Source organism: Labeo rohita, chromosome 2 (assembly GCF_022985175.1).
Source record: "Labeo rohita strain BAU-BD-2019 chromosome 2, IGBB_LRoh.1.0, whole genome shotgun sequence".
NCBI lineage: Eukaryota > Metazoa > Chordata > Actinopteri > Cypriniformes > Cyprinidae > Labeo > Labeo rohita.
This window is the reverse complement of record NC_066870.1, coordinates 31,496,609-31,520,861: the sequence shown is the minus strand read 5'-3', so window position 1 is coordinate 31,520,861 and position 24,253 is coordinate 31,496,609. Positions and strand designations below refer to the sequence as shown.

Genomic DNA, 24,253 nt, shown 5'->3' with positions numbered 1-24,253 from the left:
GAGGTAAAAGCTTATAAAGCAATAAATGACATGGAGGGTTAGACAAACAAATAATATACAAAAATGTTGGCATGACCACCAGAATGTAAATAATATTCTAGTGGTTTGCATGTGTTGGGTTACAGATGCAAAAACATGAGATGCTGCCATCAGATATTTCCCCGAAAAAAACCCAGAAACTAAATTACATAATTTTGCAGCATGAAATAGTTTTTATTCCCTTTGAATATTTAAAACAAATCGCATCATTTCCTGTCCTTCTTGTAACCAGTGTTCCACTGACGTTTTCTCCTGTGCACTCCGTCATCATCATTTTTATCCTCCCCTAACTCTTCATCCTCACCACTGCTGTACTCGTCCTCCCTCCCTTCTTCCTCTTGCTCTCTTGCCATCAGCTTACGAAAAACATGGAACTCCTCTGCTGTTGCCATGGCGACTTGCGTCAGGTACGTTTCCTCAGAGACGCAGAGGACGTCTTTGAGCGGGGGGTTAACGATGAGCGTTTGGCCCTTCTTGTCAGGCGTCTGGTACAGACCCCTCCGCTCCAGAAAACAGTGACGACAACGCAGCTCGGACAGAGACAACCTGAAGAGCTTTGCCTTTACCATCTCCGGCTGTCGCACCCCCATACGAAAATATGCATACTGAGGGGAGAAAACAAGTTGTTCGTCAGCTTGAAATTACTGTAAAGCTTTAAATGGCAACTTCAGTAACCTAAAATGGCTCACACCACAGCAAAAAGTAATTAGAATGCATTTACATGCAGTTTACCCCAAGATTTTGTATGTGCTGAGCTGGGAAACTTGTAGTGAAAAATACCTGAAATTTGTACTCTAGCTCAGCCAAATCCTCCTCCAAAACCTCAGGCGAGTCTCTGAGGATGTCTGTGACCTGATGGATGGTGAAGAGGCATTTCTCTCGAAGCAGTCGGGACACCATGTTTACCCTCTTGATTGGCAGAAGCAAAACCTTGGGGTAGTGACTGATCATCCTCTGAAGACTACCTGTGGACAGATTTTACAACTCTTTGTCAGTGGCTGTTACAGAAATTACAGAAAAAAAATTACAAAATGTATTTTAACAGCGAGGGGGAAAAAATCAGCATGTAATTTGATTTTTTTTTTATTTATTGTTTATATATTTATTTATTTCTCTTCTTTCCTCACTTGCAATGACTACTGGTCAAAAGTTTTTGAACAGTAAGATTTTTAATGTTTTTAAAGTCTCTTCTGCTCACCAAGCTTGCATTTATTTAATCCAAAATACAGCAAAAGCAGTAATACTGTGAAATATTTTTACTATCTGAAATAACTGCTTTCTATTAAATATATTTGAAAATGCAATTTATTCCTGTGATCAAAGCTAAATTTTCAATAATTTTTGATCTACAGAGTCTGGAGAACTGCGCTGCAGTGGATTGATCGAGATTTGTTAGTTTGCAAAAGTAGGTTTTTCACATATTTGTGAATATTTAATGAACAATTTGATTGACAGCAATGGTTCTTGAGGCAAAGTTGCTCAGCATGAGGAGATCTATCAAATGATATGCATTTGTATGGATGTGTGAAACACCACGAGATCACAGAGGCAAAAAACTTGTTTATTTATTTATTATTTATTATTTATTTATTTATTGATTTATTTCAAAATTCTTACAGACCTTTAGGGCCATGAGTCGAACATGCCCAGTGAGTTTCGTTCCGATCGGCCTCCATTAACCCTGTCTAATAGGTGCTCAAACTTCATTGGCCAAAGGCGGCCATGTTTTTCTAGATACGCAAATGTCCTTATAGACCCGCCATTTTGCGAATAAACTGTACGTCGTACAGAAAATCGCAATATAGTTTTGTTCGTCTTGACCCAAGGATTGCAACGATGTAAAGTTTTTGAAAGTTAAAAAAATCCTTACAATTACAATAGTGTTTCAGCACAACGTGCTCGAATCCTTAGTAAACCCATGCAAATAATTTGAAAATAATGTGTCTGCTGCACTCTGGCAGGAACTCGTCTTTAATAAACAAACATGATACATGACACGTACTTCCAGTGCTATTTCTGGTCTGCAAATTTTGGTCTGTTAGTTTAATCTCTGTATTTGAATAAAGGCTCTCATGTTCACCAAGGCTGCATTTGACTGAACAGCTGTATTGTGAAATAGTGTTACAATTTAAAATAAAATAACGGTTTCTATTTTAATATGTTTAAAAACTAATTTACTCCTGTTAAGCAAAGCTTATTTTTCAGTATCATTACTCCTGTCTTCAGTGTCAGAAATCATTCTAATATGCTGATTTGCTGTTTAGGAATTTTTTTATTATTATCAGTGTTGAAAACAGCTGTGCTGTGATACTCTTTTTTTGTAGGATTGCTTGATGAATAGGAAATTCAAAAGAACTATTTATTAGAAATAATTTTTTTTAACAACTTATCCTCTAAGAATCTTACTGACTCCAAACTTTATAACAGCAAGTGTAATTCACTAAAAAACAAGATTCGTCACCTTCTACCAGTCCCATCTTCCTCAGATGATCGACGCGCTGCTGTAGGTCTGCACCTTTAAGTGAATACACTTCAGGGCACTTCTGCATTATTTTCAGGATACTGGAGGGATTTAAGCCCAGGAGCAACAGTGCGGTCAGAACAGATGGAACATGTTTCCCTCGGCTCTTCGTAGCGCCTTCGTGCATCTCCTTGGCTTGAGTTTCAGAGAAGCCCATCTCGAGCAAAGAGCATAGGTTGAGCTGATTGACCTGACTGGTGTGAGATGGACTCGCTTGATGGGGCTCTTGTTGTGTGGAGCAGAACGGCATATGACCTCTGCTCACCGGCACTGGACAAACACTCCATCTCCACATCCATCGCACCATCTGAGACATAGAAAGAGGAAGGAAATGCTGTTCAGTTCAATACATAATGGCCCCAAAATGTTTGGACACTGAATATATATAGATTTACAATAAAGGTGTTTTCACATAGTTTTCTTATAACATTTTTCTATTGAAGGAAAATGCTTAACGTGCAATAATGGGTTCGCACTTCTCACAATTTGGTCAGTTACCCGGATGTGTGGCCATATCGGCAATACTCACATGTAAACAACAGCATGGATTGCCCGGTTAATGTACTACTGAATGTATTCTGCTAATTTATGCTGTCTAAACCATAAATGACAAATGTGTGGAAACTGCTAAATCATATAGAGAAAAACTTAGTAAGCAGGAAAGGGCGCAATATTTTGACAAACTAAAGTTAATAGGTGGTAAAGATACGTACAAGCAGTATTAATTAAAGATATTAGCCTAATATTTCACCTACCTAACAGGAAATGATGAGCACAAACACTAATGTTGTCAAGATTCTTGCCCTGGAAATCCTTGTTCAGTTTGGCCAACGACAAACGCCTCAGAAAGTATTTTTGTATTCTTCTGCATAATTTGGCAACTTTTGGCAGTCATAGTACTCCAAATGTTTTTCCCAGTTCGAACGAGCCCAAAACATGACAATAATTCTCCATTTCAGCAGCAATAATCAGCAAAATATGCGAGTTTCGTTCGGTTCGGCGGCATTGTTTATGTTCAGTGCCGCCAATATGGCCGACTGAAGAGGCGTATGAAAACAAACCGCTCCGAAAGCGTTTGGAGGGCTCAAACGATGTGAAAATATTTTTAATATTTATACTATATTAACATAAAATATAACTAGATGAGTAAAGTTTGAGAACAAACTTTAAGTTGGCTTGAGAAAGCCTAGCCTGAAAGTTTGAAGCAGTTGTAAAAGTATGGAAGCAGCTAGCATGATTTAACACATTGCTTACATGATTTAACATGTTGTTAACATGTTTTAGCATTATTAGCTTATTGCTTGTAGTTTTATAGGCTGATTACAATGTTGTTAGCATGACTGGCATGTTGTTAGCATAATTTGCAAATTACTAGAATGTTGTTAGCATGATTAGCAAGTTATTAGCGTGTTTCTAGCTTGATTAGCATGTTTTTAATATGGCTAACATGTTACTAGCTTGTTGTTAACATGTTGCTAGCATGATTAGCATGTTATTAGCATGTTGTTAGCACGATTAGCATGTTGCTAGTATGTTTCTAACATGATTAGCATGCTGTTACCATGATTAGTAAGTTACTAGCATATTGTAAGCATGATTGCCAAGGTAATAGCATTTTGTTAGCATGATTAGCATGTTACTAGCACGTTGGTAGCACGTTTCTATCATGATTAGCAAGTTATTAGCATGATTAGCATGTTGTTAACATGATTAGCATGTTACTAGCATGTTGCTAACATGGTTAGCAAGTTACTAGCATGTTGCTAGCATGTTTCTATCATGATAAGCAAAGTTGCTAGCATGTTTCTAGCATGATTAGCATGTCGCTCGCATGTTTAACAAAGTTGCTAGCATGTTCCTAACATAATTAGCAAGTTGCTAGCATGTTTCTAGCATGATTAGCATGTCGCTAGCATGTTTCTGGCATGATTAACAAAGTTGCTAGAATGTTCCCAACATAATTAGCAAAGCTGCTAGCATGTTTCTAGCATGATTAGCAAGTTGCTAGCACGTTTCTATCATGATTAGCAAAGCTGCTAGCATGTTTCTAGCATGATTAGCAAGTTGCTAGCACGTTTCTATCATGATTAACAAAGCTGCTAGTATGTTTCTAACATGATTAGCATGCTGTTACCATGATTAGTAAGTTACTAGCATATTGTAAGCATGATTGCCAAGGTAATAGCATGTTGTTAGCATAATAAGCATGTTACTAGCACGTTGGTAGCACGTTTCTATCATGATTAACAAGTTATTAGCATGATTAGCATGTTGCTAACATGATTAGCATGTTACTAGCAAGTTGCTAGCACGTTTCTATCATGATTAGCAAAGCTGCTAGCATGTTTCTAGCATGATTAGCAAGTTGTTAGCACGTTTCTATCATGATTAACAAAGCTGCTAGTATGTTTCTAACATGATTAGCATGCTGTTACCATGATTAGTAAGTTACTAGCATATTGTAAGCATGATTGCCAAGGTAATAGCTAGGGATGTTAACCGATGACCGTTTGACCGGTGGTTGACCGTATCAACGTTAACCGGTCAAAGTTGTCGGTAGTCGGTTAAAAAAAAAAGTGATATCTAAATATAATAGGCTATTATAGACAGTGGACTATACGCTACTACAGTTAGCCATCTCATTCCTCATCTTTTTGTGTTAAGTGAACAAATTATCCCTCACACTCAATTTTTCATAACTCGCCTGTTTGTACTTAATAAACCAATAAAAACATTTGGCGCGAGGTCACAGCGTTTGGGTTCGCGCGCTCACAAGGTTTGCGAAAAGTAAAGGCAACAGGCTAAAACACTCGAGGTTAGAGCGGCGTCTCTTCGGAGCTGTCATTTTCTTAAATGAGCCATGGCAATGTTTCAAATGAGCTTCTAACCTAGACAAACGCCTTTATTTTCAAAGCGATCACCTTGTACCCAAACCATTTGAAACTAAGGAGCCATTTGTCCTACGATTACATACAACAAGCTCTTCGGCGCCGCGTTTGCGGGACTCATGTTTCGCGCTGTGTGTGTGTGTGTGTGCGGGAGGCAGAGCTGCAGAGAGATGCGACAGAGTTGCGAAATTGCAGGCGCGGCTCGAAATGGCTGTTATTTCAAATAGCGTACCATAGTTTAAACTAATCGGTTAACCGGTTTCAACCGGCTATTGAGGCTCGGTGGTCGGTCAAGAAATTTTTTAGTTTTCGCCATCCCTAGTAATAGCATGTTGTTAGAATAATAAGCATGTTACTAGCACGTTGGTAGCACGCTTCTATCATGATTAACAAGTTATTAGCATGATTAGCATGTTGTTAACATGATTAGCATGTTACTAGCATGTTGTTAACATGGTTAGCAAGTTACTAGCATGTTGCTAGCATGTTTCTATCATGATTAGCAAAGTTGCTAGCATGTTTCTAGCATGATTAGCATGTCGCTAGCATGTTTCTGGCATGATTAACAAAGTTGCTAGCATGTTTCTAACATAATTAGCAAGTTGATAGCATGTTTCTAGCATGATTAGCAAGTTGCTAGCATGTTTCTAGCATGATTAACAAACCTGCTAGCAAGTTATTAGCATGATTAGCATGTCGTTAGCATGTTTCTAGCATGATTAACATTTCGCTAGCATGTTTCTGGCATGATTAGCAAGTTGCTAACACGTTTCTATCATGATTAGCAAAGCTGCTAGCATGTTTCTAGCATGATTAGCAAGTTGCTAGCATGCTTCTAGCATTATTAGCAAAGTTGCTAGCATGGTTCTAGCATGATTAGCAAAGTTGCTAGCATGTTGCTAACACGATTAACAAGTTGCTAGCATGTTTCTAGCATGATTAACATGTTGCTAGCATGTTTCTAACCTGATTAGCAAGTTGTTAGCATGTTTCTAGCATGATTAGCATGTTGCTAGCATGTTTCTAACCTGATTAGCAAGTTGTTAGCATGTTTCTAGCATGATTAGCAAAGTTGCTAGCATGATTAACAAAGTTGCTAACATGTTTCTAGCATGATTAGCATGTCGCTAGCATTGTTTCTAGCATGATTAACAAGTTGCTAACATGTTTCTAGCATGATTAACAAGTTGTTAGCATGTTTCTAGCATGATTAGCAAAGTTGCTAGCATGTTTCTAACATATTTACCATGTTGCTAGCATGTTTCTAGCATGATTAGCATGTCGCTAGCATGTTTCTGGCATGATTAACAAAGTTGCTAGCATGTTTTTAACATGATTAACAAGTTATTAGCATGATGTTAGCATGATTAACATGTTACTAGCATGTTGCTAGCATGATTTAGCTAGATAGATTAGAAATATTAGAAATATTAGAGTGGAAGCTTGAGTCTAAATGGATTAGAAATAGTACATAGAAGGGAAGCTTGATTGAGGCTCAAGGGATTCTGGGAGTTTAGATTTGAATTTTGTCAGTTGGAGTTTGAAGAGTGTTGCTCATTTGAACATTCCGTCAACGTAAGTCTATGGGATTTTTGGTGGTTTTGTTAGTCTGGTTTACGAAAACTGTAAGCTGGATCAGTCTGAAAAGATACAGCACACCGAGTCAGACCAGCCTGAAGGTGGGTGGTTCTAGCTTGAAAGCTCTAGGACAGGGGTCACCAAACTTGTTCCTGGAGGGCCGGTGTCCTGCAGAGTTTACCTCCAACTTTCCTCAACACACCTGTCTGGAAGTTTCAAGTATACCTAGTAAGACCTTGATTAGCTGGTTCAGGTGTGTTTGATTAGGGTTGGAGCTAAACTCTGCAGGGACACCGGCCCTCCAGGACCGGGTCTGGTGACCCCTGCTCTAGGAGGAGATAGATACCGAAATTTGGCTCAGAAGAAGAATCATCATCTTAAACAGTAGATCAGTAAGTTGGCTTTCTGTTCTATTTATACTTCTTTCTAATTCTTATTTTCTTTATTAAAAATAAAAGATTGCTTCTATTTAAGTCGATTTGGATAAAAACATCTAATAAATGATTAAATAAAAATAGAAATAGGAAAAAAAAAAATGCTAAAAGTGTTTACTCAATAGCTAGTACAAAAATATGAAACTGCAATTTTCATTTTGAAGACAGAAGACGGTGTTTGCTACAGAAAACCAGTAATGTGACAAGCCCCAGTCTCCATTATGTATAACGTTATATGTTGAAACGATGATGCTGTAACTATTTGAGGGGCTATAAACAAATCTTAATAACCTTTTAGCTTTTGCGTCCCGTTGTTACCTTAAAAGGTTAACGTATAATGATGAAACAACAATTAGAGCATCGTTTTAAATTCAGTATGAACACCGGTGACCTTGCAGTTCCATTCATTGAGGCAGCTGTTGTTTCTTGCAAAATTAGTCTTCGTTTTATCAAACGTTTTAGGAGATTCAGGTTCTCTAGCCGTCACATAAATAAGCTTTTTATTCATTTATTTTCATTATCCGATTCATCACAACTGAGTGTTACGGTGATTACCACTAGCAATCAAAGAAACCGCTTCTTACAAAGAAACCAAGCGTGATATTTTTAAGGTAGTGGTTGAACATTGAATCTAGTGTCCAATTCTACGATATCGTGTGAAATATTTTCTTTTATCGCTTCGTCCTTACCCGTTTTCTGCACACATGTGTACCCATGTCTGTGCCGCGTCAAAATACACCCGCACTGAAACAACAGTCACAGCTTAAAAGTTCCGGATGCTTGAACGGAAGACGAAACAAAAATGAAAATAAACTGCTAATATTTTATTGAAGAAATGCATTAACATTTAAGAGGCTTTACAAAGCCTGAAATGAAATCAGAGTTGCCAAAAGCAAACTGAAATTAAACCAATAACAATTTATTCATAGGATAAATATTGAAATGTTAAAAAATAATTAAAATATTCATAATTTAAAAAGTTAAAAATCAACCTAAAATTCTTTTAAAGCTCTGAAGGCCCAATAACATATATCTTAAAGCTCAGATGACCCTCATCCAGGTCTAGTGCATGTGTCTCGTATGTTTTAACAGGACAATCCTTGTGTGAACAGCAACAACTTTCTACATCTCAGAATACTTTGTTTTGAAACCACCATGAAAGGTGAAAAACATCACATTGATAAAAAAACACTCCTATTCCTTCACCAAACACAGAGATAAAGCTGTTTCTTAGCAACACAGGTGACTTCCATTCCCAGTCACGGTTTCCTTTTGCTCTTTGGACGGACTGGTATCATCAGGGAGGACAACGGCAGGGACAACAGCAGGTGGACGGACCGTTCTGCAGAGATTGTGCATTAGTGCTCAAGGTGACATTAGATGTCATGTCATAATTAGTTGAGCAGAACACATTAGTGTTTCTTTCATAACAGTTCCTCACTCGTCGGTGAGGTATTTCAGCAGCTCAGACTGCAGTGCCGCCATTGTTCTTCTCTGCTCCTCATCCTCCTCATCTTCCTCTTCTAGAGGAGTGTCCTCGGACGTACTCAGATTGTTTTCAGGGTCCAGGTAGCGGATATCCGCCCGGTTCACACACGAGTTGGACTCTGCATGTTCTGTGGATTCTGAGATGAAATCATATGATGTATGAACGTGTTTAAGTTGAATATTATATTTTAAAGGTGGATGAAAACATAAATGGTCACAGTATGAAATAACCTAACACCAATTCTCTTACCGTTGCTGGAGGGGAAGACCTCTCCCCATGAGTACTCCGCTAGATTTATGGGTTGCTGTATCCATTGCGACTCCAAGAGCTCCTCTAGAGTCATTCTTTGATTAACCACTGGGTGCAAAAGACCAGCCAACAGTGCAAACAACTCTAAAACAAGAACAAAGTGACAGGTTCAACAGTAATAAATGGGGGGTTTACAGGTTTTATTACAAGCAATGTCCAAAATCTTATATTCCGAGAAAGTGTTTAAAAAAAAAAAAACAAAAAAACATTTATGATTAAAATGATACATATCTGCCATTGGGCTCAGAAAAATCAACTTAATGTAAAGGGAAACAAGCCTTCAAGCATTATTAATAGATACTGCTTCCTATAAGCGTAAAATCAGTTTGCATTAACATATCTTCATTTTGCATCTCAAGTAAATACAGTTGAAGTCAAAAGTTTACGTAAACCTTGCAGAATCTGCAAAATGTTAATTATTTGACAAAAATAAGGGGGAATCATATAAAGTAAAGTAAAAAAGTTTTTTTTATAGTACTGACCTGAACAAGATGTTTCAAATAAAAGAGGTTTACATATAGTCACAAGAGAAAATAATTGTTGAATTTATAAAAATGACCGAGTTTAAAAGTTAACATACACTTGATTCTTAATTTATGGTGTCTGATTACGTCATTTATTGATCTTTACCATAACTCTCTGCCATATGTACATCAACTTGACATAGTCACCTCTAGTAAGCTACTACTAAATATATTGTAAAAACTTTAATTTGGTGTAAAGTTGCTTTGTAATGATATGTATCGTGAAAAGCACTATACAAATAAATTTGAATTAAATTTGAATTGAATTCTTAATACTGTTTTGTTACCTGTGTGTTTTTGAACCCTTTACAACAACGACTGTATGATTTTGAGATCCATCTTTTCACACTGCGAACAACTTAGGGACTCATATGCAACTATTACAGAAGGTTCAAACACTCACTGATGCTCCAGAAGGAAAAACAATGCATTAAGGACTGAGGGTGAAAACTTTTGAACAGAATAAAGCTGTACATTTTTCTTATTTTGCCTAAATATCATAACCTTTTCATTTAGTACTGCCCTTCAGAAACTACAGAAGATACTTCCCAGAAGACTAAATAAGTTACATTTACCCTGATCTTCAAATTCAAAAAAATTTGAACAGGGTTTTGAACTTTTATTTTTTCTTATCGCCTATATGTAAATGTCTTTAACATGAAATATCTTATTCAGGTCAGTGCTAAATAAAAAGTAAAATGCAATTTGTATGATCCCTCTTATTTTGGTAAAATAATTAACATTTTGCAGATTCTGCAAGGTGTACAAAAACTTTTGACCTCAACTGTACATCCTGATTTAAGAATGTTTGAATTTCAGACTTTCTGCTCTGATTTAAGACCTTTTTAACTTTTTCATTTGTGGAAGGGAGAACTGATACACTTTAAGACCCACAGAAACCCTGAAATAAACCAAATTAGTCATGCTGGCTGTGACGTCTTTATAGCTGTGATGAAGCAGAGCTTCAAACCTGTGGATATCTGGCATGGAGGGTTGAGTCGGGCCTGCAGGGTTTCCTCCACACTGCAAAACGGGTTTTCACTGAAGAGTAAGGTGTATAAGAGCACTCCTAGAGACCACATCTCCAGCTCTGGACCCTCATACCTACATACAAAAAAAAAAAAATATATAATAATAATAATAATAATAATAATAATAATAATAATAATAATAATAATAATAATAATAAGGAGCTTGAAGTATCATATTTAACCTTTAAACACAAGCATAATGCTTTATAAGCAGATGAGTGTATATATAGGCATTTATGCAAGACTGTATAGACCAGTTCGGTGTTTGCAAAGTAGCAGTCTATGGAAGCCATGGAATAAAAGCATAAAAAAAAAAAAAAATAAATAAATTTGAGTTTACATTTCAAAATTTGGACTTTACTCTCATAATTATGAGATTATCTCACAATTCTGATAATAAAAATCAACTCATTCTTTTTTCCTCTGTTCAGAATCATGAGTTTACATCCCACACTTCTGGCTTTCTTTTTCCTCAAAATTGACAAACTCACTATTGTTGAGTTCAGTCAAGTTAGAAATTCAGAAATATGAAATCTAAACTTGCATTTGCAAGTCAAAACTGTGAGATAAAACAGGTAATGTAAAATGTTATGAAATTAAAATAGTATTTAAGGCTGTAACTGTAGGGCTAATATAATATGAACTGCATGTGTGACTCTGGACCACAAAACCAGTCTTAAGTCACTGCGGTATATTTGTAGCAGTAGCCAAAAATACATTGTATGGGTCAAAATTATTGATTTTTCTTTTATGCCAAAAAAACATTAGGAAAGTAAAGATCATGTTCCATGAAGATATTTAGTAAAATTCCTACTGTAAATATATCAAAACTTAATTTATGATTACTAATATGCATTGCTAAGAACTTCATTTGGATAACTTTAAAGGTGATTTTCTCTCTTTTATTTCCAGAGTCCATATATTCAAATAGTTGAACCTCAGTCAAATATTGCCCTATCCTAACAAACCAAACACCAATTGAAAGCTTATTTATTCAGCTTTCAGATGTCAGAAACCATATCAGGTTTCATGCATTAGTCTTTCCATTTAAACATCCATGTTTAGCTTCAATTGGCGTCTTTGACCACAGTATTCTATAAAAACGATCTGAAAAGTGAACTTTGCATCTGATGACCCCCTTACTCATTCTTGGGCCTTGAACATGGTAGTTGTGTTGCTGTCTATATATGATCAGAAAGATTTAATCAAAACATCTTAATTTGTGTTCTGAAGATGAATGAAGGTCTTACGGGTTCGGAGTGACTTGAGGGTGAGTAATGACAGAATTTTCATTTTTGGGTAAACTAACCCTTTAACTACCTGATTCTATCTTGTGTTCTGTCTTTATCAAGCTCAGATGGAACAGAGACGGGCTGTGTGATGTTTCAGTACGTACGGGTTTCCCTGAAGCACTTCTGGTGAGCAGTACTCCAGAGTGCCACAGAACGTGTAGAAAAGCTTTCCAGGTTCCAGCAGGGCAGCAGAACCAAAGTCGATCAGCCGGATGTGGAATTTAGAGTCTATAATGATATTTTCATCCTTTATGTCCCTGTGGAGCAGTCTTTTGCCACGCAGGTAACTCACTGCGGCTACCAACTGCATACACACACATAGGGCACATCAGGAACAAGTGATCCAATTACAACAACTTCTTTGTGCAACATTTCTCACAGCCTGTTTCTCACCTGTCTGAAGATGTAGCTTGCTAGAGGCTCATCCAGTCTCGGCTGCATGTCGATAAACTCGAACAGGTCTAGACCATCTCCATGTTTCTCCATCACCATTTGGAAGAATCTCTCATTCTCAAACACCTCTAGCACCTGGGGGGAAAAAAAAAAAAAAAAAAAAACAAACACCACACACCCTTGACTCCAAACATTTGCATTGTAGTGCATTTTTAGTACAGTGAAAATGTAATGTAAAATGAGATACAAGGTTTTTTTTTGTTTTTTTTTTTTATTACATTTAAAGGTGCCGTAGAATGCATTGGTACAATATTTTAAATTGCTCTCTGATATCTACATAGAAGTTATGCGGCTTAGGTAAGGGCAAAGATTCTCCAGAAATGGTTTTACATGTCCATTTGAATGCACAATCACTTTTTACTTTCACTTTCAAGATTTGCGAACGCACATGCTCTGTGTATAGTACAGCGGCAGTATTTACCACATATTTTAAAATTTCAGATGCTTGTCAGTAGTGCTCAGGATTTGTAAATCATTCGTCATCATCCTCCGTCATCTCTCCTTACTTTTGTGGTAGGTGAAATCTTATGTACTGTAATGTAACAGACTACCGCTAGCAAGCAGCTAACCATGTCCCTTTAGTGGCTCACGTTATTTTATTAGAACGCTTGCTTTGTTTTTTGTTCCTTTCTGAATACAGACACCAACCCATCCCTGCACATTACATCCCCTGCACAGCCTGGAACTTAACATTTATCTCCATAATCTGCCATTTTCGCTTGTTTCTGGTATATGCAAATGTTGTATACGTAACTATTAATGATCCTGACTATAACGTCACAGTTCGTTTTATGTTGGGAGTCGCCTCTTTTTCAGTGGTCTTTTGCACAAACAAGATTTACATAAGCATGAGGAAACAATGGTGTTTGAGGCTCACGGTATGGCATTTCCACGTACAGAAGTGTTATTATTCAAATACAGTTTTCCATTCTATGGCACCTTTAACATACAATCAAACAGTTCTCTGTGTGTACCTTCACAATATTGGGGTGTTGCAGACGGGCCAGAATAGCAACTTCTTGAGTGACCCGACCCAGATTGGGATCATCCACCCAGCATTCACTCACCACTGCGCTTTTCCTAATGAACTTCACAACCACCTGAAATTGAAGTGAGAGCTAATAAATTCAACATCTCTTCACCAGCTCATATAATTGTCCATAAAAGACTGGATACACCCTACAGCAATGACACTGACTCAGTATGTAAACATTGTCTGTTAAGAACCCTGATCAAGGTTTGAACAACTGACGTCACTATTATTGAGTTATCTCACAGCCGGAAGAATATGAGTGTATGAACAGCAGTGAGTGCAGAGAGAGTGTCACTGACTTCCTGTCCGTCTATCCGTCTTGCAGCGAGCCAGACAAAGCCGAAGGCTCCTTTTCCAATGGAGCGCAGTGGACGATAGCCTTCTTCAAAGTAACCTGTGCATGCTCCGGACTGATCCAAGTCTACAGAGGAGCGCAAGGCATCTGAACGAACTGCCTAAATGAGGAAGAAAGAAAAACTGCTGCTTTATTTGCCGCTTTATTGTAAATGCAGATATATATAAAAAAAAAAAAAAAAATTATAGTCCACTTTGAATGTATGATTTACTTTCTTCTGAGGAGCTCAATAGAAGATATTTTGAAGAATGCTGGTAACCAAACAACTTCAGTTCCTATTGATTTCCTTTGCATTTTTTGTCCACACAGTGGAAATCAACAGGTGATCAACTGTTTGGTTTGATTCTTCAAAATATCATCTTTTGTGTTCTACAGAAGATAGAAATGCACACATTTAAAACCATATATTGGGACCATCCCTTAAAAAGCTTAGTTTTAAAGTATTCAGGCAGATCACCTCAGCAAGGCTGCAAGCAAAGGCCTCCTGCTCTGGGGCTCCTGTCCTCACTGTGGGAGACATTGTGCTCTGTAGCGCCTCCTGGTGGTGGAGGAGGAGATGACTCCCACTCAGCCATAAACAGACCAGAGAGCTGCCGCTGGACAGAGACACCCAGCGCACATCACACTGCACCTCTAAACAGAGTGAGAAAGAGACGGTGAAAATGGCCACTTTATCAGTTGTATTCATGCACTGAAACATCATAAATGTACAGTAGAAAAGATGGAAGGTGCTTTTCAGACTTGGCATACAAAAAGAGTACACAGTTTGAAATGGAAAAATGAAGTACAGTAAGAGATAACGTACAGTCATTATCACAAAATAAACCCAGACAAGGGTCTCGGATTACCCTAAAGGGGTTTATTTTGCGATAATGACTACCATGTCCCGCTTATTGCACGACTACTTGCCAAATAAATAGATGGATATGAAATGTTGATTTGGAGTTTAAATTATTTTATTATCTCACTGGTGGATTACCGTACCTAGGGATAGTTCAAGCAAAATTATCATCCTGTCATTTGATTGCAGTCGTGTTGTTGCAAAATTTTTCATCTATGGAACAAAGATATTTTGCAAAATATGAGTGTCCATATTAGGGATATGTATTACCTCTGATTTTGAACTCGATATTGCGTAGCTTGTCAGTGAACTACGGCTGTGTAGTAAATGCCGCTCCATCTGACAGCATGTGATGGAGATTTACAACTAATCACAGAACTGGCATTACTAACAAGATGCGCATAATAATCACATCTGTTTTTTTGCACAGCCCCGTTTTAAGAGAGAAAAAAATCTGAAAAGATTCTGCTCTGAAATGCTGATCTGAAACAAATGATTCACCATACGTGCTGCAAAGCTCTGATCTAAATCAAATGATTCGCAATCCACGTTCCGAAGTAGCAATATGAAAAATGATTCATGAATCATCATTTCAGATTAGGACTCGGATCACAAATCATTTGACTTAGATCGGAACTTCGAGTATTTGTTTTAAATAGAGACTTCAAATCGTGTATCGCGTGGTTCGAGCGTAAATGACTCAATTGATTTGGTTCATCTGTTTCTCTTTTCGTGTCGTCAGCCACGTTTACGCAACATTGTCAGTACTACTACTGGCTTAGCTTGCTAGTTTGATGAAATAAACTGAAATAAGCGAAAAAAGGTATGATTTTTTTTTTTTAATTGTGTGAAAAGATATGTGCTTATGAAGCACTTTTCAAGTACCTCTTCTGGAAAATTGTTATTTTCAAAAGTTTTGAAAATTACATTTCAAAAAGTCAGAATCAAGTACTTCAAGCATTTTAAGCACCTTGTACGGTATTAACCATTCCTTATCTGAAACAACTTGGTCATTAATAGACCCTAGTATAATTACAATTAGAAGGAAAGTCGACATACCGATTGGTGTTCCATCTCTGTTGTAGCAGGTCACATGAATCCTGCCCTCTGGAATGGAAGAGTTTGCCTTGACCTTCTTCGGAGTGGAGGTGGCAGGAGTGTCGCCTGCCAACAAAATTCCACCCCTCTGGAGATCCAGAACACGGCCGACAGCATGTTCCGAAAAGGAATTCCACTGTTCCTGAACTTTGGTAAGATGATTTTTTGGCAGTTGCTCTAAAGTCTTCTGCCGAGGGTTTGTTTGCTCTTCTTGTGGTGATGGGGCAGGTTTTTGTGTTGTCTCTTGCTCTGGGCAGCTTTGAGCTTCTGCATCATGGTCAGATTCCACAACATAGGGTGAAGGGGTACGCAAGAGCTCAGCGGTATCACATGAGGTGAGTGAATGGTTAAGATCTACAGAGGCGTTTGGGATCTCAACACTGTCGTTCAGGTCCATCTCTGCCATGGCATGAATGATGACATCTCCATTTGAGTTCAAATCCAGAAAGGTGCTGCCTGATTCTGCTAGCTGATGTCCCTGCTGAGACTCATCTAACTTTTCAGGACCAGAACCGCCCACAAGCCGCTCGCAGAACCCAGACGATGACCCACTGCCCAGGGAAATCACCTCAAAGCTGGAATCTTGAAGCTTGGCTTGCTCAGAACACTGGCAGACCTGTGTGTTTGGTTTTGAATGTGGTTCAGAATCACAGGACTTTCCTGGAACATCTTTACAGTCTGAGTTCAGGGCATTTGAGGCATCTCGCCCAGCAAACAGCTGCTCTGATGGGCTACAATGAGCAGGGATAGTAGTGGGGAGGCAGGTCTTGTGGACTTCCAGGGACTCCACCAGAGCAAAGGTCTGTAGAAGAGCGGTGGTGGAGTTGGCAGAGTCGGACTCAGATACTTGAGCAGTCACATCTACAACCTGCTCACAAAGCTCTGTAGTGTCATCCAACCTGATGACAACAGAGAGAATTAAGACAAATAATGATGATCTGACAATCTTTTTTCTGTAACATCTATATTGCCAGGGAAACATTTCTTATTAATATTTAGTTTGTATTAGGGATGCACGATATTTTTGGACCGATATCGGAATATCAGATATGTAAATTGGCATCTGCCCGATGTGAAAAATTATGCCGATATGTCTTGCCGATGCTGAGAATGCACTTACAGAAAATTTATTCATTAATGTGTAATGTTACTTTTTTAAACAAATGTTGAGCTTATGAACTTTTACTCTTTAACTCTTAACTTTAACTCTTTTGCTTTAGATCATCTACAAATGTTAAATCTTAAAATAAAATGTTAAGGTTTTCACTGCATTTTTCTGGGAAAAAAAAAAAAAGAAAAAAGCAGCGATTGATGCAGTTTATTTATAGTTATTTTCAAGTGTCAATGTACTGTCATTATAACAGAACTTTATTACTGTTTATTCAATTCTAACAAATAAGTTCTTGTTAAAAACTAACCAAAATTAAAAAAATAATTAGCTTATTTCCGCACAGGAGAGACTTGGTGTTGTTTCCAAACAAAAGCAAATATATCGTATCAGCATCGGCTATCGGCCAAAATTAGTTGAAAAATATCGGCAAAAATCCAATATTGTGCATCCCTAGTTTATATACTAAAATAAATACAACAGAATTTAATATTTTAATATATATAATTATGATTTTTTAATAATCTGTGAGGAAATTAATGAAGGAATAAATAAATAAAAAATAAATAAATTACTTAAGTACGAAAGCAAGTATGTTTACTTTGCATACAAAATACTTAATGTTTATATATATATATATATATATATATATATACACACATATATACATATATATATATATATATATATATATATACATATATATATATAGAGAGAGAGAGAGATAAATATATATAAAAAAAAAACCTGGACATCTCTATATATAAAAAAAAAAAAAAAAAAAAAAAAAAAAAAAAAACTGTGCTCATTAACAAATAAAGGGGAACAAAGATGAAATCAGAGGATTTAGTGGTGCATCTAACTCATTAAGTGGTGTGGAGGTGACAGCAGGTGAGGTCATGGTTGATAGGACGCTGTTCTCCTTCTCCAGTTTGGCGCTTGTCCCAGTGAAGATCCTCTTTCCTTTCCCAAGACCCACTCTCCTACGCATGGCTAGATGCACCATCACACTGTCACCAGCAAGCACTGTGTTTGCATCTGCACATATCATTCAATCAGAGCAAAACCACTGGTTAATATATAATGAATAAAGACAAATAAAATAACTACTAAAATAAATACAAAAAAAAAAAAAAAAAAAAAAAAAAATGAATACATTTAATAAATAAAGTGCAATATAATATAACATCATATAAAATTGTGCAGCAATAATAGAAGGAACTCACTACACGTCTCCTGTTGATCTTCCTTAGTTGAGAGCATGTCAGTAGAAAGACTTAGAACATCAGCAGGGGGACGGTTAGCACTAGCAGAACATCTACAGGGGTCTGAGAAGCAGGCAGATAGGAAGTGAGGAGATTTTAGCACAGCATCACAAGCTTAAGTGTATATCTCCTTACAGCGCATCACGTCTCTGTACCTGTGCAACTGTCAGAGGGGCTGGATGTGCCATGCGGATGAGATGTAGGGTGGTCGCTTCGGTCAGGAGCACGAACTCGCTCATAAAACGCTGGTATCAAGTATGTGACATTCTAAAAACAGATGCGCAGGCCTGCTGTTAGCATGTAAACTAGTGCTCATGAACTGGATAAAAGAGAGTTATACCTGCTTAACACAAATCCTGACATAAAGGGAATGTTTTATAGCATCTATACCTTTCCGAGCAGCTGATTGCCGTTGTATCCAAGCAGCAGAAAGCTGAAGGGGTTGTTGAGACTGTGAATGGTGCCATCAGGCAGAAGCGTCAGGAGGCAGCTACTGGGAGCAAACACACAGACAGACCCAGAGTACAGCACACCTGCGCTAGGGGACAGGACACCGCCCTCACCTGATTTACCACCTGCAGGACAAGAGTGCACTGCGTTGATCACACTGAAATCAATGGCAATTTACATGCATTATGTCTAATTTAATTCATGAGGAACTTAGTTAATTAGATTGGACAAGTACCAACAAGAAGCACAATGAAAATATAGATTTCCTTTAACTAGCAGCTCTAGGCTATGAATAAATCCCCACAGATACAGAAATCTGATTCACTGTTAGGAAATCTGCATTTTTATTTTATTTTTGATGGGTAACTGTGTTTGTGACTTCAGTTTGCTGAAGCAACTATCAGTTATAAAATTGCATGCTCTGCAGTGAAAGAGTGAGGACTAACCAGAAGGAGTTCGGTTAGTCTGTTCAGAGCTTATGAGCGAACTATCAGAAGGTCCTGAATGTGCTGATCCATTCTTCCGCAGCGGTGATCTTCCACAGGACACAGCGGCCTGCAGACGGACACATGCTGGCACCACCAAACCAGACCTGGCTTGCACACGCAATCTCTGAACACGCAACACCTGAGGTCACCAAAGGTAAAGAAACAAGTATGAAGGTGCACAATTGTGTTGTTATTATAAACAAACTATTATATACATTTGTAGACTGAAATAAAGCCAAATTATAAATATTACCTACATAAATTTAAAAATGTTGCCTTAAATAATTTGAGTTGAACACAGGACAGTTCACCCAAAAAGTAATTAATTTTTCACCCTCATGTCGTTCCAAACCTGTAAGACCTTTGTTATTTTTCTTTTCTTTTCACACAAAACGCACTCTTGTAGCTTAGCAAAATTACGGTTGAACCACTGATGTCACATGGACTGTTTTACCAATGTTCCTATGTTTCTGGGCCTGGGAACATTTCAGTTATATTGCCGTCTATGCAGAGTCAGAAAGCTGTTGGATTTTATCAAAAATATCCTAATTTGTGTTCTGAAGATGAACGATGGTCTTACAGGTTTGGAACGACAAGAGGGTGAGTAATTAAAGACAGAATTTTCATTTTTGGGTTAACTATCCCTTTATAGGGTAAAAAAAAAAATGAAAACGAAACTAATTAAAATGGAAAAATGAAGGCATAAATATAAAGGCTAATTCAAAACCAGTCAGTAATTTCATGGTAATTGCTGTATCACTAGTATGACCAAACGAAGTTGCAAAAATGACAAATATTTCCCTAAAGATTTTTTTTTAGAGACTTTGAGACCTTTGGAGTTGTCCTGCAATTAAAGGGGATTTGTAGTGATGGCATCAGAGACATAATTGACAGGCCAGTCATCTCCTCAGCAGAGTGGCATCCATACAAATGGGCAAAAGTGGCGTCACAACTGAGGATTCCACCCTGAGGAAACAGAAGGGGGAGCTAATACTTTTCTAGCACACTGAACAACCGTTTTACACAACAATTTTCTTTAAAGGTACACATCTGTTTAAAAATTTGGGGTCTGTACAATTAATTTATTTATTCTGAAAAGCCTCTTATGCTCACCAAGGCTGCATTTGATAAAAAAAACGAAATATTATTACAACATATAAAAAACTGTTTTCTATACTAATATATTATAAAATTTAATTTATTACTGTAACAGAAAAGCACTTTTTTTTAGCAGCCATTACTCCAGTCTTCAGTGTCACATGATCCTTCAGAAATCATTCTAATATACTGATCTTACTGACCCCAAACTTTTAAAATCAACAGTTAATTCTGTTGATTTTTATAGTATAATATCAATATAAACTTATAGTAATCAAATTACACTTACAAACAGTGTTGGGGGTAACACATTACAAGTAATGCGAGTTACGTAATCAGATTACTTTTTTAAGTAACTAGTAAAGTGACATACTTTTTAATTTATAAGAAAATATCTAAGTTACTTTTTCAAATAAGTAACACCGGTTACTTGTCCTGTCCTAATATTGAGCGAAATCGTGAGTAAGTGCAGAATCGTTGTGTGCATGGTTACTGTAGTTCTAGACTAAATGTGAACACGCCTTTACTCATCTCACTCGCACAAAAACAGATTCAGTATTGCTCCAAATTAATAAAAAACAATGAACTCCAAACCGAGAGTATGATGCAAATCTACAACAATTAAATAGTAAACAATACAAATATTATTTGTAGCTTCGAGCTTCGATTATCAAATTCAATCAATATTGTAATGCAGTACTTCTAAAAGTAACCTTCCCCAACACTGCTTACAAATGCTTAACTTTATAGATAAAGATAACCTTTCAGTGCAGAGGGAATGAGTCTCACATTTTGAGTGAACGTCACATGTGCTGTGATTCTCTCCACTCGCTCCAGCAGGATCTCTAGGATCTGCTGCCGCTGCTCGGGTATCTGGAGCCACACTGACACAGGAAACTCAGCTCCTGTCAAACTCACTGCACTCACCTGTGGAGAGAATGAGCCAGAGCCGTGCTTTAATTAATGATGCTCACATCCAGCACAGGAAAGCAGAGATCAGAGCCATGGACAAAGCATCCAGTGTGGAAGAAATTAAATATTCACTCAAATAATTCAGTGACAGCTAAGTGAATTGTTATTTAATTAACCGCAGTGTTTCATACCACTTTGGCAGAAATAGCAACCAGGTTCCCATCAGAATCCATAGTCTCCTCCTTCAGGACTTCCTCTAGTGTCTGACTGGCTTTTAGGAGAGAAGTCAGCTTCCGGCCAATCAAATCACTGTATGCACACTCAAACAGCTTACAAGCATGTTCATTTGCATCCAAAACCTTGCAAAAAAGAGATAACATCAATAAATAATAGAAATCCTTTATAATACCTCAACAGTTCAATGAATAGGTGTGCAGGCAAAAAGTCCAGGCGAAGAATCCTTTTTACCAAAATAACAGTGTAATATGGCCATTGTTTAATCAAAAAAGAGCTTTGACGAGAACAATCGCCTGTTACCTGTAATGTGGTGCAGTTAATGGACAGGACAGCTTTAATAGGGTTGATGGTGAGAGCTGTGCCTCTCTTCTCTGGAGCGGTACACATCAGCTGTCTGAGCAGAGAGCTTTCCAACACTGGAGACCCACGAGTTGATGACGGAGACACAGGGTTGAAACAATGCAGATCAGAGATCTGAAGATTCCGCATCGCCACTGATGAACCAACATGAGAATCGCCTTTTGGAAAGTGAATTGAGTAAAAATGAATATTCTGTAAATTTACTTCTCACCGTTCTTTTCCAAACCAATGTAAAATACCGTTCAAGTAAAGAAATTTATTTTAAAAATCTTAAAAAAAAAAAAAAAATCTATCTCAAACAAAATAAATGCTGTTCTTTTTAAAAATTTCTATTCATCAAATGTATAAATAAATGTTAAAAAGTTTTTAAAGTTTTTAAAAGTTACACCTTGAACCCGAAAAAATTATTACAGTTTACACAAAGATTTTAATATTAACAATTGTTTTCAACATTGATAAGAAATGTGTAGCAAATTGCAAGCTTTGCTAGTACAGGAATAAATTACTTTTATAATATATTAAAATAGAAAACATTTTTTAATTGCATTTTCCCACACAATGAAAATGAGTGGAGACTGAGGCTGTCATTCTGTCTTATATGACTCCTCCAAACAGTTTGGGGTCAGTAAGATGGTGTTTTTATTTTAAATTAATAGTTTATTTAGAAAGTATGCATTAATTTGACTAAACATGACAGTAAAGAAATTTATTTTAAAAATAATAATAATAAAAAAAAACCTATTTCAAACAAATGCTGTTCTTCTGAAATGTCTGTTCATCAAATTGATAAATAAATGTTAAAAAGTTTTTACAAGTTGCAAAAAAATATTAATATTAACAATTGTTTAAGAAGGATAAGAAATGTATAGAAATTGCAAGCTTTGCAGTCAGAGCTGGAATATATTATTTTTTAAACCATATTAATTATTATTTTTTTTTAATTGCAATATTATTTCACAATAGTACTATTTAAAAAAAAATATTAATATTAACAAATGTTTTCAACTTGGATAAGAAATCTGTAACAACTTGCAAACTTTGCCATCACAGGAATAAATAACTTTTTAAATGTATTACAATAGCAAACATTTTAAATTGCAATATTATTTCACAATAGTACTATTAATAATAATATTAATATTAACAATTGTTTTTTAACAACAAATCACAAGCTTTGCAATCACAGGAATAAATTACATTTAAAATATATTACAAATTAAAAACAAATTTTTTATTTCAATATTATTTCACAATAATACTACTCTTTACTATAATAGTACTATTTTTTTTTTTTTTTAATTAATAACACATCAACATATTTTTAAAAATATTCCAAGCCCACACTTACGAACAATAGTGTTTTTTGTTGTTGGTTTTTCTCAACACAGTGAAAATGAATGGTGACTGAGGCCTTCATTCGGTCTTATATATATTTTTTTGTCTTTCAAATAAAGGCATACACGTTTTGAGCAAAATGAGGGTGACCAAAATTATCATCTGATTTGGGCAATAATCTCTTTCAGCAAACACTTGAAACTCACTGCTGAATAACCATGTTTTCATATTTTTTTTTAAAGCATTTGGCAACAACAACAACAACAACAACAACAAGAGACATCCACTGTGGCGGATTTTATTGCCACAACTACTGCTGTATGCTGCATTGTTATACTTTTAATGACCTTTATCGTTATTATTTTATGTTTAAGTCTCCACACACAGGCACAGGTGTAAAAGCTGTCTGGCCCACCTGATGCGTCCATGCGGTTGAGAGTGCAGTTGCGTGCAGACGGGAAGGACTGGTTCATACAGAAGGAGTCAGTCTTCATCATACTGCTAATACTGCAGTCCTCATCAGCAGCACAAACACTGTCGCCCCTGGGGCTGCTCCTCCGGCCGTGCGTCAGCCACATCGCCGACGCGCTTTAAATCAAAGCGGACAGTCATAAATATGATTCCAACCAACGCCGTTATTGTTTTCGAGACTAGCGAGAAAGCTCCGCTCATGTATATCGCATTACAAACTAATACATCATGAATATAAGGAGCGCGACTCACCCACCACGCTGCTCGTTTCAACAACACACTTGCTGTGCTTTCAGTTTACTGTCTGCTGCCTTGGAGACAGAGAGAGGGATTGTTCCTTCTTTGCTTTTTGACGGCTAAATTCGATTATAAATAACAAAACAAACCCTTGTTTAAAAAACAATCAGTGTTTTTCAGTTATTAACAGCCATAAACCGAGCTAATTCGAAGTGTTTGCGTTAAGTATGTCACAGCCTACAATGTTTGGCGCGTATGGAATCGAAATAAGCTGACGGGAAGACAAGAGCCAATGAAAAAACAGAATTTTGAAACTGACAGAGCGGACATCCAATAGAAAACCAAAGTGGGCGTGGCTCGTTGCATCAAGTCTCTATGGAGAAGGCAATGTTTATGTTATTCAGTGT

At 36.9% G+C, this 24,253-nt stretch overlaps 2 protein-coding genes across 3 annotated transcripts; both read right to left on the bottom strand.

Moving 5' to 3' along the window:
* Positions 1-230: 230 nt before the first annotated feature.
* Positions 231-8,188, bottom strand: mterf4 (mitochondrial transcription termination factor 4). Its single transcript, XM_051129438.1, has 4 exons — positions 8,150-8,188; positions 2,501-2,867; positions 820-1,004; positions 231-644 (listed from the first exon to the last, which is right to left on the bottom strand). The coding sequence occupies exons 1-4, from the start codon at positions 8,174-8,176 to the stop codon at positions 246-248; spliced, it is 978 nt and encodes a 325-aa protein (XP_050985395.1). The 5' UTR covers positions 8,177-8,188; the 3' UTR covers positions 231-245.
* Positions 8,189-8,287: 99 nt separating this feature from the next.
* pask (PAS domain containing serine/threonine kinase) lies at positions 8,288-24,123 on the bottom strand. 2 transcript variants are annotated; one of them, XM_051129096.1, is made up of 21 exons: positions 23,862-24,123; positions 23,554-23,726; positions 21,744-21,961; positions 21,398-21,565; positions 21,084-21,221; positions 20,028-20,162; positions 19,155-19,335; positions 18,649-18,833; positions 18,414-18,525; positions 18,220-18,321; positions 17,857-18,031; positions 15,847-16,784; positions 14,404-14,579; positions 13,891-14,046; positions 13,533-13,658; positions 12,499-12,633; positions 12,210-12,409; positions 10,753-10,886; positions 9,199-9,342; positions 8,902-9,085; positions 8,288-8,802 (listed from the first exon to the last, which is right to left on the bottom strand). In XM_051129096.1, the coding sequence occupies exons 2-21, from the start codon at positions 23,714-23,716 to the stop codon at positions 8,691-8,693; spliced, it is 3,882 nt and encodes a 1,293-aa protein (XP_050985053.1). In that variant the 5' UTR covers positions 23,717-23,726; positions 23,862-24,123; the 3' UTR covers positions 8,288-8,690. The 2 variants fall into 2 exon arrangements, with proteins under 2 accessions (XP_050985053.1, XP_050985062.1); XM_051129105.1 differs by having other exon boundaries at positions 8,288-9,085; positions 23,862-24,122.
* Positions 24,124-24,253: the final 130 nt, after the last annotated feature.

What these genes read in the sequence shown, in the direction of transcription:
- mterf4 (XM_051129438.1), bottom strand. Translation starts at nt 8,176, where the DNA reads ATGGGTACACATGTGTGCAGAAAACGG. An exon ending in CACATGTGTGCAGAAAACGG is followed by an intron (nt 2,868 to 8,149) that starts GTAAGGACGAAG and finishes TCTATGTCTCAG; the next exon opens with ATGGTGCGATGGATGTGGAG. An exon ending in GAAGATGGGACTGGTAGAAG is followed by an intron (nt 1,005 to 2,500) that starts GTGACGAATCTT and finishes ATCTGTCCACAG; the next exon opens with GTAGTCTTCAGAGGATGATC.
- pask (XM_051129096.1), bottom strand. Translation starts at nt 23,716, where the DNA reads ATGTGGCTGACGCACGGCCGGAGGAGCAGCCCCAGGGGCGACAGTGTT. An exon ending in CCCCTCTGACAGTTGCACAG is followed by an intron (nt 18,322 to 18,413) that starts GTACAGAGACGT and finishes CCTGCTTCTCAG; the next exon opens with ACCCCTGTAGATGTTCTGCT. An exon ending in CAGAGATGGAACACCAATCG is followed by an intron (nt 14,580 to 15,846) that starts GTATGTCGACTT and finishes CACTCTGTTTAG; the next exon opens with AGGTGCAGTGTGATGTGCGC.